At 37.4% G+C, this 18,554-nt stretch overlaps 1 protein-coding gene across 3 annotated transcripts in view; it reads right to left on the reverse strand.

The window, feature by feature from the left end:
* The window catches only part of STYX (serine/threonine/tyrosine interacting protein), a 37,778-nt gene extending 19,998 nt beyond the window's left edge, over positions 1-17,780 (reverse strand). For 2 of the 3 annotated variants that reach the window (XM_047079645.1, XM_047079644.1), the window contains exons 1-3: positions 17,429-17,779; positions 4,983-5,015; positions 2,964-3,017 (exon numbers count right to left, since the gene is read on the reverse strand). In XM_047079645.1, coding sequence (XP_046935601.1) covers positions 2,964-3,017; positions 4,983-5,015; positions 17,429-17,485 — 144 coding nt within the window. In that variant the 5' untranslated portion in view covers positions 17,486-17,779. Of the gene's footprint in view, positions 1-2,963; positions 3,018-4,982; positions 5,016-17,428 lie in introns of all 3 variants that reach the window. The other variant, XM_047079646.1, reaches the window with a different exon arrangement.
* Between the last annotated feature and the right edge of the window lie 774 nt (positions 17,781-18,554).

Raw genomic sequence — 18,554 nt, forward strand, 5'->3', positions numbered from 1 at the left:
GACTGAATGTTTGTATCTCCCTAAAATCTGTATGTTGAAGTCCTAACTTCCAAGTTGGTATTAGGAGATAGGGCCTTTGGAAGGTAATCAGAGATTTAGATGAGGTCATGTGGGTAAAGCCCACATGATGGAATTAGTGCCCTGAAAAAAGGAACAGCCATCAGGACTTTGTCTCTCTGCCATGTAAAGATACAGCAAGAATGCAGCCATCTGCAAGCTAGGAAGAGGGCCCTTACCAAAACCTAACCATGTTGGCACCCTGATTTCAGATTTCCCAGCCACTTCAACCACAAGAAATAAATGTCTGATGTTTAAGCCATTGGTCTATAGTATTTTATTACAGCAGCCTGAGCTAAGAAAATATGGCTTTCAAAAGTTTAAAATGTTAATTTTTGCAGCAAATGTTCTGATGTCTGGCATATATTAGATAGAGTTTAATTATCTTTGTATTTCCTGAGTGTACCCTGAGTTAAAAGAAGGGAGGTAAACACTTGGTAGGATTAATATTTAATCAATGTTCCATATTCACATTTACTAAACTGTCAAAATGTATTCAATATCCATTCTTTATACTTGATCTGTGATATATAAAGATACTTTATTAATGTGAGAAATCACAGGAAGATATATATAACTATGGATAAAAATCTACTTTAACACAAATCTTGAAGGCACATTAAACTAAGTAAAAAAAAAAAAAAAAAAAAAAACTTAACAAAATAGGACCCAAATGTAATAGCATACAGAATACTTTTACTTTCCAATGGATTTTCATTTATATAAAGCAAATTATGACTTACTCATACCTACAAACTACAGAAAAAATTGTATAAAAAGAAACAGTTCACTACTGACAAAGAGCCTAAATTTGTCCCTTTTCAAAAAAAATTTTTTAACATTTATTTATTTTTGAAAGACAGAGACAGAGTATGAGCAGGAGAGGGGCAGAGAGAGAGGGAGACACAGAATTTGAAGCAGGCGCTAGGCTCCGAGCTGTCAGCACAGAACCTGATGCTCAGGGGCTCAAACTCACAAACCGTGAGATCATGACCTGAGCCGAAGTCAGACTTAACTGACTGAGCCACCCAGGAGCCCCAATTTGTCCCTTTTATTAAAACTGTATTTGAATGTAATAAAAGATAAGCTTAACTAAACGAGTATTAGAAAGGGAGTTTATTCCCTAAGATTTATCTCTGTTATTATTTGTTGTTGTTACATATTTTCATGGTATGAAAAGGAAGACAAGCTGTTCTATGGTGATTCAGAATGAGAAATAATCAAATTTCGCCATAGAAACTTTTCCTCAGTCTAATAATTAGACCATGGTGAAGGTGATGGTAAAGAAGTTTTGAGGAAATCTATAAACAAATAATTTAATGTGACAAATACTATAATAGATATATTTATAAAATGCTGTGGGAATACAAAAAGGAATCTAACAATTTTTGTGAATACTATTTTGTGAATACTACATTATTTGGCTTTTGTTTGTCTTAAGTAAATCAGTTAAGTCTATAGTTAACTACTCTATCCTTTCCTTAGTACTTTTTTTTTTTTAAGCAACACTGTGCCTTTCAAACCCAGCTGTAGACCATTAAAACTAGGTTTACTCTTATATATGCCTCAATAGTCAAAAAGCCTGCCAGTTTCAAAGAAATGACTCTAACTCTAAAAAAACTCCCAATCAAAGGGCAACTGGGTGGCTCAGTTGGTTAAGCGTCCAACTTCAGCTCAGGTCATGATCTCATGGTTTGTGGGTTCGACATCCTGCATTGTACTCTGTGCTGACAGCTGGAGCCTGGAGCCTGCTTCTGATTCTGTGTCTCCCTTTCTCTCTGCCCCTACCCTGCTCATCCTTTATCTCTATCAAAAATAAACTAACATTAAAAAACAAAACAAAAAAAACCTCCCAGCCACCCAAAATTCATAAATACATTAAATTAAATCATTAGATTTAAAAATTCTACAGTTTTGCGGGCGCCTGGGTGGCTAAGTCGGTTGAGCATCCTACTTTTGATTTCAGCTCAGGTCATGATCCTAAGGTCATGGGATTGAGCCCTGCATCGGGCTGTGCACTGAGCGTGGAGCCTGCTTGAGATTCTCTCTCTCTCCCCAACTCTCACACTCTCTCTCCAAAACGAAACAAAAAGAAAAAAGAAAAAAAAATTCTACAAATTTTTTTTTTACAAAACTTACCATAGGTAGAGTAGGTATCATATACAAGAATAGTGACTTCAAAATAAGGTATCAGGGAAAACATTTGTGATACACTGTTTCACATTATACCTCAAAGCAAATTAGTAGCACTGTCATAATTCCTAAGACTGAATCCCCTAGTAAGTGGCAAATTGCTACATATATTAAAATGAATCTAAAAAAATCAATAAATAAAAATTAAAAAAAAAAAGAAAGAATCTACCATGTTAAATGTGTAACTTAAGAAATCCATTTCAGTTTGACTACATAGGAGACAAGAGACATCTATGTGGTATAATACTTTACAACCTGGAGCATCCAGGTCTCTAAAGTTTGGAAAAACAGAAATAAGATTTTACCAATTAAAACACGTGCATACACATGCACATATACACACATTTACCCTTGATAAGGAAAGATTAACTAAAATGTTAAATACACTTATTTTGGGCTTTAATTCTATCTCACTGTTCAGAGATATGATTAGCAATGATAGATACCTAATCTTTTAAAGGGTAAATAAAGGTCAATTATCAATTGGTAAATCTTTCAAACACATGGATTCATGAAAAAACTGATTTATAAAAGCTCATTTGTGATTTATGATGAAACATTTGAGAATCACTGGTACAGTACAATTTGGAAACAGGCAGGTACTCCAGAGTGACATGCAATATTTGTGGACCTTCTCTCTTACAACTAAAAAAATTTATTCCAAAAAAGCTGGTTAATAAAGTCTCTTGACGAACTTAATCTAAAATTCATACCTTGCTTTTCATGGCAGAAGAATATGGGCCTAAAAACAATCCAGGTAAAATTTCCTAGAAAAAAAAAATTGAGATATTTACCATCAACAATTTAAATATACACAAACTATGTACCACATAAGTGGACTTGTGGAGTTTTCATAGTTGTTATAATAATTTATTAAAAAGCCTGCTATCTAGGGGCGCCTGGGTGGCTCAGTCGTTGAGCGTCCGACTTCGGCTCAGGTCATGATCTCACGGTCCGTGAGTTCGAGCCCTGCGTCGGGCTCTGTGCTGACAGCTCAGAGCCTGAAAACTGCTTGAGATTCTGTGTCTCCCTCTCTGTCTCCTCCTCCCCCCTCACACTCTGTCTCTGAAAAATGAATAAACCATAAAAAAAAAAAAATTAAAAAAAAAAAAAAAAAAAAGCTTGCTATCTAGGGAATATTCCCTAGCCACACTGAGCAAAGACCGGGAAGAGAAATGCAGATTTGCTTTATATATCAAACGAAACATTTAAAGTTTAAATACAGTTCTGAAAAGTCAGATATTTGAACTTCCACAGTGCTTTTTATAAGCAGTTTGGATAAAATTAGCATATTGTATGACTGGCTTTTAGATTAATTAAAACATCTCTTATTTTACTTATATTCTCTGCTCTAGTCTAGAAATAAAGTAGACATAAAGAAAAATTACCCCTTTGGAATTACACAAAACCTTATTCAGCCAAATCAAAAGTAGCACAAGATACAAGAAGATTAGAACTGTTTCCTTCAGTTAATAAAAGTATTCTTGCAAAGTTTAAAAAAGACCAGTATCAACTGCTTGCCTATTGACAGTTTCAGCAATTTAAATACTTTCCAAATGCTAGATTAAAATTTTTCTATGTGAATTCAATATAGAAAGGTTTTAGTTGACCTATACCATAGCCTAGATAATAATACAGTATAATTCTGTAGTTCTGTTCTATGAAACATCATAATTATTTTTGTATAGGTCTGATTTCTCCTATCAGCTTCTTGTGGGCACAAATTACATTTTACTCACCTTTGCATTTCCCATAGCACCAAGTAAATGCCTCATAGGTACTAAGATATTTTTTATTTTTTTTTTAATTTTTTTTTTTTCAATGTTTATTTATTTTTGGGACAGAGAGAGACAGAGCATGAACGGGGGAGGGGCAGAGAGAGAGGGAGACACAGAATCGGAAACAGGCTCCAGGCTCCGAGCCATCAGCCCAGAGCCTGACGCGGGGCTCGAACTCACGGACCGCGAGATCGTGACCTGGCTGAAGTCGGACGCTTAACCGACTGCGCCACCCAGGCGCCCCACTAAGATATTTTTTAAAAGAGAATTTTCACTAATAGAGAAAGGAAACATATTTTTAAAAGTCAAGGTATTTCTAGGAACAGGAGACACTGCTTGATTCTGGGGCTAGCAGAGTGACTGTAAGTAAGAAATGCAAAAGAAAAACAAACTGCTATGAAGGTTAGCTATCACTTTATTATTCCACATTTGGAGTATTCAAATCAGTCTTCTGGAGGACTTCATTATGGAAGTTGTGTCTGGAAATCAGACACAAAGAGGAACAATTACTCAAGAGTGATTTGCTTTATGGTCAAATCTTATAGACTTGTCTAAACTAGCCAAACACAGAAAGCAAACTGTTTTCAACAGAAATATAAATATTGTATCCAATTTTTCAGATTAGGAAAAACAGTGACTCAGCACATATATATACATATATGTATGTATGTATGTATATAGTAGAATCATGGTAATATATATATACACATATAATTATATATATATATATATATATATATATATATATAAAACACCATGATTCTACTATAAGGAAGAAAGGCAACAATTCATTTCCCATTTTTTAATGTTAACCTTTAAATATGTTGATTTTTTAAATACTCAATGAGGAACCTACAGATCATGAGCCAACAGGTCTTAAATCCTTTGTGAAATCAGTTATTTGATGATAATAATAATATGGACTGGCCTGAATAAACAAAAAGGTTATCTTACCTGCATCTCTCGTCTCATAGGGTAGGTCCATTCCTTAAAATAGAAAGAAAACCCAAGAATAAAAATAAATAACATTATGAAAAATGTTACCCAATTAAAAGTTTAAGATGTGACATACAAGTGTATGGATTAAAAAAAAAAATACATTATACTTAAAGCATATTCTATGAATAGATTCAATTGGCTTCACAAACACCTAAAAATTTAAGTGCAAGAAACAATGATTAAGGTATTCTTTAGGTAACTGGGCTTCCAAAATTATGATTATGTTACTTCATACAACGGATAGAATAGCTCATTACCTAAAAGAACGGATATTCCAGAAATTTCTCCCAAAAACTGATCCACCAAGTCAGAAATGTCAAATAGCTTTTTGTCATTCAGTTAACTCTAATCAACTGACAGTAGATAGCTAAAACACTGTGAGCAAAGACTCTGGAAGAAGAGTACTCTGATCAATGAGCAGTATCTGTAATGGACTCAAAGAGTGTTAAGTAATAGGTATTTGCCATCCCTGATCTAAACCTCTAGATGCTTATCAAACAGGCTTTCTCATACATTACTTCATCTTAAGATTCTTTCAGTTCAATTCCTTTTAAATATACATTTCATGGAAGTAAAGAATTCATCCTGTTTTTTGGAATGCAGATCAATATAAACAAGTTGGAAAATAATGCAAAATGCCAATGGCAAAAGACAGAAAACATTTTAAAAGTTGGGACAAGAAAAAAGCAATTCCAGTGAACTGATATGATAAAGAATCAAATCCTCATTTGTAAATGGACTGCATTCCAAGTTTCTAACCTGACTGCTTAAAACTCAAAATTATAAATAGAAATGAGCTTCCTAAAGTTAAAACTGGAAAAGCTTTAACAAAAAAACAAACAAACAAACAAACAAAAAACACAACTTTTATTTTCAGATGAAAGGGATCAAAAGGTATAAGCTTCCAGTTATAAAATAAGTTATGGAGTTGAAAAGTACAGCATAGGGAAGATAGTCAATAATTTGGAATAACTTTGTATGGTGACAGAATTTAACTACATGTATCAATGTAAGCACTGCATAATGTACAGAACTGTCCAGGGGTCCCTTGCTGGCTCAGTTGGTAGCGTATGAGACTCTTGATCAGGGGGCTGTAAATTTAAGCCCCACACTGAGTGTAGAGGTTACTTAAAAATATAGAAATGTCCAATCACAATGTAATACACCTGAAACTAATATAATGCTATGTCAAATATACTTCATTTAAACATTCATTTAAACAGATAAAACCTTTTTCATTTTTAAATAATTTTAGGACTACAGAAATGTTAAAAATAGTGCAAGGAATTCCCCTTACCCTTCGCCTAGATCTTCTAAATTAGAAAAGTATTTTTAACACATAAGGTAGAAATATTATATACCTGTAATGGAATTCCATCTTAGCTAGGATGCAATGGGGAATTACCCCTATCAGAGGGCTGGCAAGCTATCAGCAGATGGGAGGAGGGGGAAGAGGGAAAAGCAAGGAAAGCAGGAAAGAATGTGGTGTTTTGCAGAACAAGCAGCTATGGCTAGGTGTTCCACCAGAGTTACCTCCTTGCATGAGCCAGTTTGACCCAGTTTGGAGCTTTTGACCTATGTAGAAGTGCCCTGAGTTGCCCTTAGAGTTACCTTTAGCTCATTATAAGACTAAGATCTCCTATGGGCAAGGTTCTCCAACCATTTTTTGAACATACAATGTATGCACTAGTATGTTGACATACTTAAGCATGCAAAGTTGAACCCAAGAGCCTAGGTAACAAAATATATGTAAGTTCCTTAATGTATCAAGCGTCCTGGCTCTGTTTTCTAGCACACTGAACAAAAGCTTCATGCATGAACCCCAAGGGGAGACAGTGCTTTGAGAGCCATTTCCCTGTCTCCTCACCTGCGACAAGTAATAAAAACTCTTTGCTTTCAACACTTCCTTGGGTTGTGTTCAATTTAATGTACCCCAAGCAGCAAACTTCTTGAGTCTGGCTACAGAAAAGACAGAATAGTACTCCTGCAATGACAACCAGCATTTTTTTTTTTTTAATAAAGAAGAGAAACTAAGTATTTTTTGTTTTACATGTTGAAAATGGATCTTGGCAATGTAGCAGAAATAGACTATAAACCTGAGAAGCCATATCCTGAGAGGATCTACTGATCTTTCATGGCCTTATTATCTCCGTTCTTTTAAAATGGGAGTATAAAAGAACACAGAATGAAGTGTTAAAATGCCCAAATACGAACGTAGAGCTCAATGAATTTTTACAAGCAATATATCCATGTAATCACCATCCAGATCAAGATTTCTGTCATCCCAGGAAGTTCCCTCCTTTCTCTTCTCAGTCAAAACCCTCTCTTTCAGAGGTGACCACTGACTTCTATCAATATAGATTAGTTTTAGCTATTCTTGAACCAAATATAAATGGAATCACAACAGTACTATTTTATGTCTGGCTTCTTTCACTCAGCCTAATGCCTGTGAGATTTATCCATGTTGCATGTTAGTAGTTTGGTCCTTTTTATTGCTGTGCAGTATACTATTGTATGAATATTCCACAATTTACTCATTATCCTGTTGGTGGAGATTTAAGTAGCTTCAGGGTTTGGGCAAATAAGAATAAAGGTGCTATGAAAATTATTTTATGTTCCCATTGATACACACATGCATTTCTTTCTCTTGGATATAAAAGTAACAATGGAGGAGCACCTGGCTGGCTCAGTCAGAAGAGCATGTGACTCTTGATCTTGGGGTTGTGAGTTCAAGCTCCACATTGGGTGTATAGATTACTTTAAAAAATAAAATCTTAAAAAAAAAAAAAAAGTAGCAATGGAATTACTAGGTCACAGAGTAGGCCTACTTTTGGCTTTACTAGACACTATCAAAAGTTTTCCAAAACCAATTTACACTCTCACCAGCAACATATGGGAGTTCTATCTGTTGCACATCCTCACCATGGCCTTAATTTAAATGACACTGTACATGTGAGACATAAGACAAAGCCTAGGACCTGATCAAGAGGGAAATCAGATCAACACCAAAAAGCAACACTCTCAGTGGATAAACACTCTCAGTAAATGAGAAACACTCAAAAGGCAACACTCTCAGTGAATGATAAACTGGGGAGGTTGGCAGGGAGGGTGGGGGATGACTCACCTCATCCCCAGAAAATGAGTACCTTTGCCTTTCTGAGCTTTGGCTCTGAGTAGAATGTGGTAGTAGTGGTGGCCACAACCTGGCCTTTGCTCAACTTTGGCATTAGAATTCAATTATTTTTGTTAGGTCAAGTGAAAATTGAATGTCAAGTGGTCCTGGGTAGATCATGTCCATGGGTTCTTGGAAAAAACAAATGCATTTTCTCTCTGGAGAAGCATACCCTAAACCTAGATCAGAAATAATTCACAGAGATGAATTCCAATGAGCTCACAATTAAGAATCAAATTTTAAGAGGAGGAAAATACTGGTTTAAGCAGCAGACTTCGGCTCAGGTCATAGCTCAGGGTTTATGGATTTGAGCCCCACGTGGGGCTCTGTGCTAACAGCTCAGAGCCTGGAGCCTACTTTGGATTCTGTCTCCTCTCTGCCACTCCCCCACTCGTGCTCTGTCCCTCTCTCCCTCAAAAATAAAAATAAAACATTAAATAAATAAATAAATAAATAAAATCAGTGGATAGACTAAACAGTAGACAAAGAGAGAACTTGTGTACTGGAAAATAGAATTGAAAAAATGATCTAAATTCAGTGTTGGAAAATATGATCAGTTAATAGACTTATTAAGATTGAATTAAGAAGTCTAACTTCCATAAAATCTAAGTTCCAGAAGGGAGAGAAAATAAAGGAGAGATAATATTACACAAGATATTAATAAGAATTTTCCAAAACTGGTTAAAGACACCACACCCCAGAAATAAGTAGCTCAACAATTCCCAAGCAAGATAAAGGAAAGAAATACAAAGTTAAATAGAGCACACCACACATAAAGAGAAGAAATTCTTTTTCCACACTAAAAGCAAAGAGAGAAATGGAAAAGAACAGAGTCCAAAAGACCTTCATATATGCACTCAATTTTCCTGAAAGATAACAAGGCATTTCAATGTAGAAAAAAAAAATCTTTCAACAAATGGTGTTGGAACAATTAGACAAATATCTAGAAAATAAAATAAATCTTGATCTTGACCCCTCATCACCCCCCACTCTAAACCCTCCTCACATACAAACATCTTGTCTTCACTGTTGTATGTATTCCCAACATTTGATGACAGTGCCTGGCACACAGTAGGCACTCAATACATATTTGTTGAATAAATGGGGGAAAAAAAGGCATATGTGTATAAATATATATAAATGCAAAAATGATAAAACTTCTAGGAGAAAACAATATCTTTGCAACCTTGGGAAAAGCAAAGATGTCTTAAAGAGGGCACAAAAGGTACTAAGCATAAAGGAAAAAAATTTTGATAAATTCGCTTTCATGAAAATTAAAAACTTCTGCTCAATGAAATACACTGCTAACAGAACAAAAAAGCAAGCCACAAACTGAAAGAAAATATTTGTAATTTATATACCCAACAAAAGACGTATATCCAAAATACATAAATATGCATCAACAATAAAGTGACAACCCAATTTTTTAAACGGGAAAAGAACAGACATCCCACCATGGAAGGTATATAAATGGCCAACAGCACATGCAAAGGTGCTCAACATCACTGGTCATTAGGGAAATTCAAATTAAAAACACAAGATACCACTACATAACCACTAATGGCTAAAGTTAAAAACACAACACCAAATGTTAGTGATGATGTAGAGCAACTAGGAGTCTCAACATTGCTAACTGGAGTGTAAAATGAAATGATAAACATACAGCTACCCTATATAATCTAGCAATTCCACTCCTAGGATTTAACAGAGAAATAAAAACGTATGTCCACAAAAAGACTTACACAAGACTATTTAAAGCACCTTTATTCATCAACTCCAAAAAACCCAAATGTCTACTGTATATTCATACAATGAAATAATATTCAGCAATAAAAAATCTACTACTACCCATAAGTACAACATAGGTGAATTTCACACATATTATGTTAAATTAAAAAAGCCATAAACAAAAGAGTCCACTTTACATGATTCTATTTAAAGTTCAAGAACAGATAAAACTAAACTATGGTTACAGAAATCATATTATTCAATGCCTATTGTGGAGCAGGGTAGGGATTGCCTGGAAATGAACATGAAATAACTTTCTACACTAATAGAACTGGTATATATCTTGATAAGAGTAGGATTACACTGGTGTATATATTTAATAAAAATTACTGAATTGTGGACTTAATATTTGTGCATTACACTCAGTATAAATTTTTACTCCTACTTAAGAAAAGAGAGCATGCAACAAAACCAAGATATTAAATACAAAAGAAAGACAATTAGACTGTCCTTGACTTCTCAACTGCAAGAATAAGACTGAAGAATAATGCATTCAAAGTAGTGAAATAAATAATGGCGAACCTAGAATATATGCTCAGAAAATCATCTTTCAAGAACAAGAGTGAGATATAAGATTGATTCCATTCAAACAAAAACAGAAAGTTTACTACCAGTAGACTCCTATTAAAGGAACTTCCAAAACATATTTTTGAAATGGTATTGTTTTCTCTATCTTTCATTTCTACTTTAGGTACAGAGCCTAAGTAACTGAGTTAAAGCAGTCTGACTCCAGAAAAACTGACACCCAACAGCCTCTCAATGTAAGAAGGAACTACATAGCAAACAGTAATCAAATATTGACTACATAAAATGATTATATTATTAAAATGGGGATTAACAGAAATAAAGTATATAATTTCCAAGCCAAGAGAGGGGGAAATGTAATCAATTTGTACACTGAACACATGAATGTTCATGTGCTTCTTTAACTTACCAATACGTTATAACCTTTTATATTTAAAAGTTTTTAAAGAACTTAGGCCAAAGACTGTCATTTTCATCATGGTACCCCTAACACTGAGCATAGTGCCTGCCACAGAATAAGTACATGACAGGCATTTTGGAGATATATGGCACTAGATTCTATGGATCTTTCTTTTTTCCCCTTTCTTAAAAAAAAGAAAAAAGATTCTTGATTAGTCTGACAGCCTTATCTTCCTGAAGAAACCTGTCAGAGCTGCCAGAAAGAAAAGTGATTAAAGAAATGTGTACTTTTGAGTTTACCTCAAATGAAATCTCTAAAAATTATGCATGAAAAAAGAAAAACAGGAGAACATATTCCAGGGAATATCTGGCAATAAATATGTCAGAAGGCACTCAAAGACACAGGATAAATGTGCTTCCTTCTAGAATATATCAATTTTACCAAGAAATTTTTTTTTTTTTTGGAGAAAAAGTGTCTTCACTGGCCATTACTTTAAAATATTTTTATACTAAAACAAACATGACCATATGGGACAGAGTGCAAAATTTACCTGAAGTTTTAAGTGAATCAAGAGGCTTCAAAGAAATTTTGAACTTCCAAAAGGTTGTATACAATGGAACATGTATGCTATATTTATATAAGGAAGACATTACAGGAGTAAAAAACAAGTTGTATAGCAGGAGAGAATGAAAAATTATTCCTATACGCCTAACAAATAAGCACATAGCCTACTTTTGTGACCATCAGACTTGCTGTAATAGGTATGGATCCTTTGAAACCTAAAAGGCTTTCTCTCACAGAAAATGTCATTAACTATTCCTACTGTTAGCATTAGATTTTGATCTCAAGCGCCTATCGTCTTTGTTTACCTAGTCCTGATTATTACTCTGCAAAACAAATCTTAATCCTGCCTTGTCTACCAATTCTGCCTATGCCTCTAGCATACTAGACCAAGATTTTAAGTCATTCATGCTGTCTTGTTCTACCAGACATCCATCTGTCTGAACATGTTTCTAACAACCATATCTTATATTACAACCAAACCTATATTACACTCAATCTTAATCTCAGCCTGCCCACACTGCTGCTAAAATCCATCTTTTAGATATGGCAGTAGTAATAGGGCAAATTCCCAATGATCTATTATGAATTACTACTATAGTTAATTAGTAGAATTGGTTTCCCAAACACAGATGATTAGTCAAGCAGTCCAACTATATTTTTCAAACCAAAGCAACCCAGCTAAACCAAAATACCCCTAATTGTGATATATATCATGCTTCTGGTGAAAATTAATTCACAAGCGAAAATCCTTCAATCATCAATATGACCTAGAAGGTACGGCATATTAAAACATCTTTCAGGTTCTCTCCTTCCTTCTCATACAAATGCAGTTACATGAGCTATACAATTGCATTGATGGGACAGAAATTCAACTTTGGGAATAGGAAATGTTATAAAAATGTTCAAAGATAAATAAGTAAGTAAATAAACTCAGCAAAGGATACAGACTGTAACCATTAGATAAAATAAAAACTTAATTCTTATCAGCACATGTATCAGGCTGGCTAAAACCTAGAACATTTAGAAATACCAAACAAGGGCACCTGGGTGGCTCAGTCGGTTAAGCGTCCAACTTTGGCTCAGGTCACGATCTCACGGTTTGTGGGTTCGAGCCCTGCGTTGGGCTCTGTACTAACAACTCAGAGCCTGGAATCTGCTTTGGATTCTGTGTCTCCCTCTCTCTCTGCCCCTCCCCCACTCATGTTCTGTCTCTCTTTCTCTCTAAAATAAACATTTTAAAAAATCTTTAAAAATACCAAAATAGATTGGGGCGCCTGAGCGGCTCAGTCGGTTAAGCGTCGCAACTTCAGCTCAGGTCACGATCTCACAGTCTGTGAGTTTGAGCCCCGCCGTCAGGCTCTGTGCTGACAGCTCAGAGCCTGGAGCCTGCTTCAGATTCTGTGTCTCCTTCTCTCTCTGCCCCTCCCCTGCTCATGCTCGGTCTCTCTCTGTCTCAAAAATAAATAACATTAAAAAAAAATACCAAAATAGATTATAAATGCAGGTGCACTCATAAAGAAACAAACAAATAAATAAATATTGAAGGGATATAGAGAGGTAGAAGGGCATTCAAGTAAGATGATTTTAAGTAAACCTAGCTGCCATTAGAATTATCTGGTTCCATCTCAGATCAGTTAAATCAGAGAAGGTGATGATAGGGCCCAGGAATGGTTATTTTTTAAAAGCCCCTTGAGTAATTCTACTCTATAGTCAGGTTTAAACAGCAACATTCTAAATTTAAAGGATCTTCAGTCAGAAATATTAAGCAATTCCTATTTTTTATTCTGTACTATGGGAGTCAAAAGAGAAAACAGAAAGAGTAACATTTAAGTTGCCAAATTGCAACTGAAATAAATAACACTTTCTATCTGAAAAGAAAACAATTATTGAATTATAAAACCAACAGCCCTAACTATGCAACTAATTTATTTAAAAATTGGTAGTGTGGGGTGCCTGGGTGGCTCAGTCGGTTGAGCGTCCAACTTTGGCTCAGGTCACGATCTCATGGTTTGTGGGTTCGAGCCCCACGTCGGGCTCTGTGCTGACAGCTCAGAGCCTGGAGCCTGCTTCCAATTCTGTGTCTCCTTCTCTCTCTGCCCCTCCTCCACTTGTGCTCTATCTCTCAAAAATAAATAAATGTAAAAAAAAATTTTTTTTTAATTTAAAAATTGGTAGTGTAAGCTGCTCTCTTCTTCACATCTAAAAAAAAAACAAACTACTGTAATCTTGTCACAAGATTCTACTATCAAAACCAACCAAGATTCTTATATTAATTCAACATTTGTTAAGCTTATGGTATATACCAGACACTGTGATAAGTGCAAGAAACAGTGGGGACTAAGGCAAGAACATTTTGGTGAATAAACTCCCTTAGGAAACTTTCAGTCTATATGGAGAACAGACATTAAGGAAAACCATCAGTATGATATCTGTCACAAGGAAGGTATAAAAATACCAAGTGCTACAGAGAATTGTGTACCTGCAGGATTAAACTACTGGGGGGGGGGGCTGTGAACAGGAGGAGTTGGCAAAATCAGGGAACGTCTTTCTGAAAAAATGTTACCTAAATTGAGATCTAATCGAAGAGCAAATAGTTAATTAGGTGAGGGCAAGTATAGTGTTGGCAGCCAGAGCAGGGGATAATAGCAAATGTAAAGGTCCTGGAGTGGGGGTGGGGCCTAAAACATCCCAAGAACTGAGAGAAGATGAAGATGGCTAGGGCAAACAGAGAAGGGAACAAGAGAAGAGTAGCTCATTATAAGGTTAGAAAGGTAGGCAGGGGGCACTTGGATGGCTCAGCAGGTTAAGCTCTCAGCTCAGGTTGTGTTCTCACAGTTCTTGAGATTGAGCCCCACATAGGGCTCTGCACTGATAGCACAGAGCCTGCTTGAATTCTTTTTCTCCCTCGCTCTCTGGAGCCTGCTTGGGATTCTTTCTCTCTCCCTCGCTGCTCTCTGCCCTTCCCTCACTCTCAAAATAAATAAACAAACTCAAAAAAAAAAAGAAAAAAAAAGGGCAGATGCCAGATCATACACAACCTTGCAGATGTTCATTAAGGGTTGGGCACCTGGGTGGCTCAGTCAGTTAAGCCTCCGACTTCAGCTCAGGTCATGATCTCACAGTTCCTGAGTTCAAGCCCCACATTGGGCTCTCTACTGTCAGCGTGGAGCCCACTTTGGATCTTCTGCCCCCCCTCTTTCTCTGCCCCTTCCCTTCTGGTGCTCTCTCTAAAATAAATAAACATTAAAAAAAATTTTTTTTTAAGTTAAGGGTTTGAACTTCATCCTCAAAACAATGGGAAATCACAGCCAAGTTGTAAACAAAGGAGTGACAATCTGTTTCCAAATCAATCTGAACACAGCTAAATTTTTGCTAGAATTGTCCTAAAAGAATGCCCTAACCAGTGTTTCAAGAAACAAGGAAGTAATATTCTTACAGAGATGATAGGATCATCAAGCTGTCATGGCTTGATCACATCAATCATTAAGTGCATGCAAAAAAATCTCTCTACTTGAATTCCATGTTTACTAAAGCAACATTTGGTCTGTAATTCAGGTTTCAATGAAATGCTTCCTAGGTGGAGGAACACTCTTATTGGCTGGTCATCATAACTACATAAGACCATTTGATACTTTACATATTTCATGGCAAATTACAAAATTAACACTGCTTTATTAGTTTATCATGAGTAACTATATGCCCTATTTAATGGTTATTTCTAGTTCTGTCTGCCCAGAAAGCACCTTCCATCTCCTGTGGAAATGCCCCTATAATTTTGGTGGGAGGGCTACCAATGACAAACTTCACTCCCCTGGCCACAAGTGGGTATATTCTAGGTCATACACTGGGCTCCTCATTGTATTTTCTCCATTCTGGCTATAGGGACTAATCCAAAGGATGGGCACATGACCTAGGTTAGGCCAATCCTCTAGACTTCAAATACTGAAGCTTAGACATATTGTTGTTCTTCAATGTGTAAGCTCGGTAAGGGTATGACCTTGAACAGCTGACAGTCAAAGTCCGTATCTGCGGAGAAGCCAGAGTAAAGGCAGAAATGCTGAAAGTACAGACAAGCACTGATAAGGGGCCGAGGCAGTTCTGATGCATCATAATACTGTCTAGGAAGTCCCTGAGACCAGCTGCATCCCCACCTTTCTGGATTTAACTACGTTCCTTTTTGCTTCAGCTAGTCTGAGCTGGTTTTTGTCACTTGCAACCAAAAGGAAACAAACATCCAATGCTATGTAAAAAGGAATGAACTGGCTTTCAGTAAATAACATTTGCATCATTATCTACTGGGCTTTAAGCATTACTTCTGTCCTTACACAGGAAAGAAAGCTATATTCCCAGTAAGACTTTATCATTTTTACAGGGATAAGGCATATTATATACACAATAAAAGATTAAGTTCAAGTCTGCAAACATTTTAAATTAGAATTTTTAAGATTAGAGCAGGGAAAAATTGAGGTGTATTAAAAACAATGAATTAGGAACCAAGAGACCAAGGTTCTCAACTGTGTCTTATGCTACTGTTACCTTGGCATATCACTTATTCTCAGTAAACTACACTCTCTTCACCTGAAAAGAGAGAATGTTCTACATTATTTCTAAGGTTGCTTTCAGGATGAAATCACTGAATCATTTTTAAGGACAAAAAGCATATTCCTCATTCACATTATTCCATATTAAACAAATAAAAAAGTGTAAATTCATTTTTGACTAACTTAAATTCAACTTTTTTTTCCTATTTAAGAGTCTACTCTTAAAATATGAATTTCTGAAAGACTACTACCACAAGCAAAGGATCCCTCCAAATGTGAACTCCAAATGAAGATACTCAAAAAAAATGAATATTTGGTATAAACTGAATGGTTTCTTTTTTTTTTTTTTTTTTTTTTTTGGGACAGAGACAGAGCATGAACGGGGGAGGGGCAGAGAGAGAGGGAGACACAGAATCGGAAACAGGCTCCAGGCTCTGAGCCATCAGCCCAGAGCCTGACGCGGGGCTCGAACTCACGGACCGCGAGATCGTGACCTGGCTGAAGTCCGACGCTTAACCGACTGCGCCACCCAGGCGCCCCACTGAATGATTTCTTAAAAAGTTTTACTTTCCAATTATTTTTAAGATATTTAGACCTAGAAATTTTAATTTCTATCTTGATCCTTCTAGGGCATAACTGAGTATCCTTGTCTTTTTTGCTAATTTAGTCTTCAGAAAATTCTAATTTAGTAGTCTGCAACATCACAAAGTATTTTAAACTAGCAATAGATGGGGAAAAAACTCAATACAAACGTTGGTCAAAGAAGATATAAGATGGAGTAAAAAGAAGCCCAAATCAGAAATCAGGAGGACAGTTTAAAAACAATTTCATTCTCAGTAACAATTCCCCTCCAAAGGGCAAGTTTCATGATTGAAGTTTTTAGATTGAAATGAGCTAGCTTTGTGACATTTTATTCTGCGGGTCACGGCTTTCCCTCAAAAATACCAAAAAACAAAACAAAACAACTACTTTGGAAAACTTTTTGAAGACGCACTCCGAAAGCTCAGGCCCCAGATCTATCTCACATGTGGGACCATGTGTCCCACATGCGAATGACACCAAATATATCCCTCAAACTGAAATTTAAAACATTACCCTCGTACTGCCTTGGCAATAAAAAGGGGAACCTTACTCAAAGTCAGTCCTCAACGCCGAGCCTGGGGGAGAAAGGACTAATTTTGCCCTTCCCATTTAATTAAGCAGAATAGACCCAGCAGCCCATCCGCCGGGGTCTTAGGAGGGTCAAAGGAATTCAGTGAGTGACGCTTCTCCCCAAGGTCCCAGGACGTTCTCAGGAGGCAACAGGGCTCCGGTGGAGCTTGGGGACTTCGACGGTTGGGGCCTGGGGTCGCCCCGCGGCCGAAGAGCCGCACGGGAAGGCCTGTGCGTGGCAGTCACTGGACAAACTCACCTCGGCGTCTTCTTTGCACTGCGGGAGCGAGGGGAACTCCAGCTTCACGTCCTCCATGGTCCGGGCCCCGAGGCTTGTGGGCGGGGTGGGAGAGGGAGTTTTATCCGGCCCGCCCGACCCTCGGGCTGCCAGTGACAGAGATAGGGAGGAGGGCGGGTGGGCCAGAGGGCTGACGGGCGGGCAGCGGGCTTACAACTAACACACGCAGACTAAAGGGTCCCAGCGACTCCGGCGGCGACGGCGGCGACAGCGGGGAAGAGGAGGGTTGGGCGGCTCATACCCCGCCGCCATGCTGCTGCCGTCTCCCTCCCCCTGAGTCTCCGCGCCCCTCAGGCCGCACAGGCTCGGGCACTAGCAAGAGCCCTACAACCGTCTCCCCTCCTTTCCCCCCTCCCCACCCCTCGCTATCCCAGCCAATCCCAGCCCACGCTTGCCTTCGGCCCGCCCCCCGCGGCCGCCAGGTGTCAGCGCGCCGCTGCCCCGCCCCTTCGCCAGAGCGCAGACGCGGGGGGCGGGGCCTCGGAGGAGCAACGGCCGAAGCTCACCGCCCGAAGCTCACCGGGTGTGGAGGAGGTGGGGCTGCGGCAGGAGTGGGCCACGATTGAAGGTCCTGGGAAAGGCAGTGGGACCAACCGCACCAGCTCTAACCTTTCCCAGAGAGGACGCAAATCTGTAGTTTAAGAACCGGCAAACATCCTAGCCACCAGAGACTGGCATCCGAAAGGAAAACTGTATTTTCTCCCCTCAGAATCCTGCGCAATCTGTGGTGAGGTTATAACCGAAAGAGTAATAAATGAAGAGTTCATCTTAAAACTGTGTTATGCTACACAAAAAATGAAACACCCTTGGTATTTAAGCAAATTGAAATGGTGGACTTTCAAGAATACTTGGGAATATGACAAAATCTCAAGAAACAAAGGCATATAGAAAATCCTAAGGAATAGAAACAACCGATAGCTCACTCAGTAAATTACACATCATACTGAAGGTCTCTCCCTTTAATGCTAAGTTTATGTTGAAATATTATAATTATATATAATATAAATATATTAATAAAATACATGGCTTTCATCTTAAAAAGGAGTTTGAGTCTGTTAATACTATATTGTTAATAGAAGTGAGGTAT

This window comes from Lynx rufus, unplaced genomic scaffold (genome assembly GCF_022079265.1).
Source record: "Lynx rufus isolate CCGP_SWC_20201006 ecotype Redwood Valley unplaced genomic scaffold, mLynRuf1.p SCAF_17, whole genome shotgun sequence".
Classification (NCBI taxonomy): domain Eukaryota; kingdom Metazoa; phylum Chordata; class Mammalia; order Carnivora; family Felidae; genus Lynx; species Lynx rufus.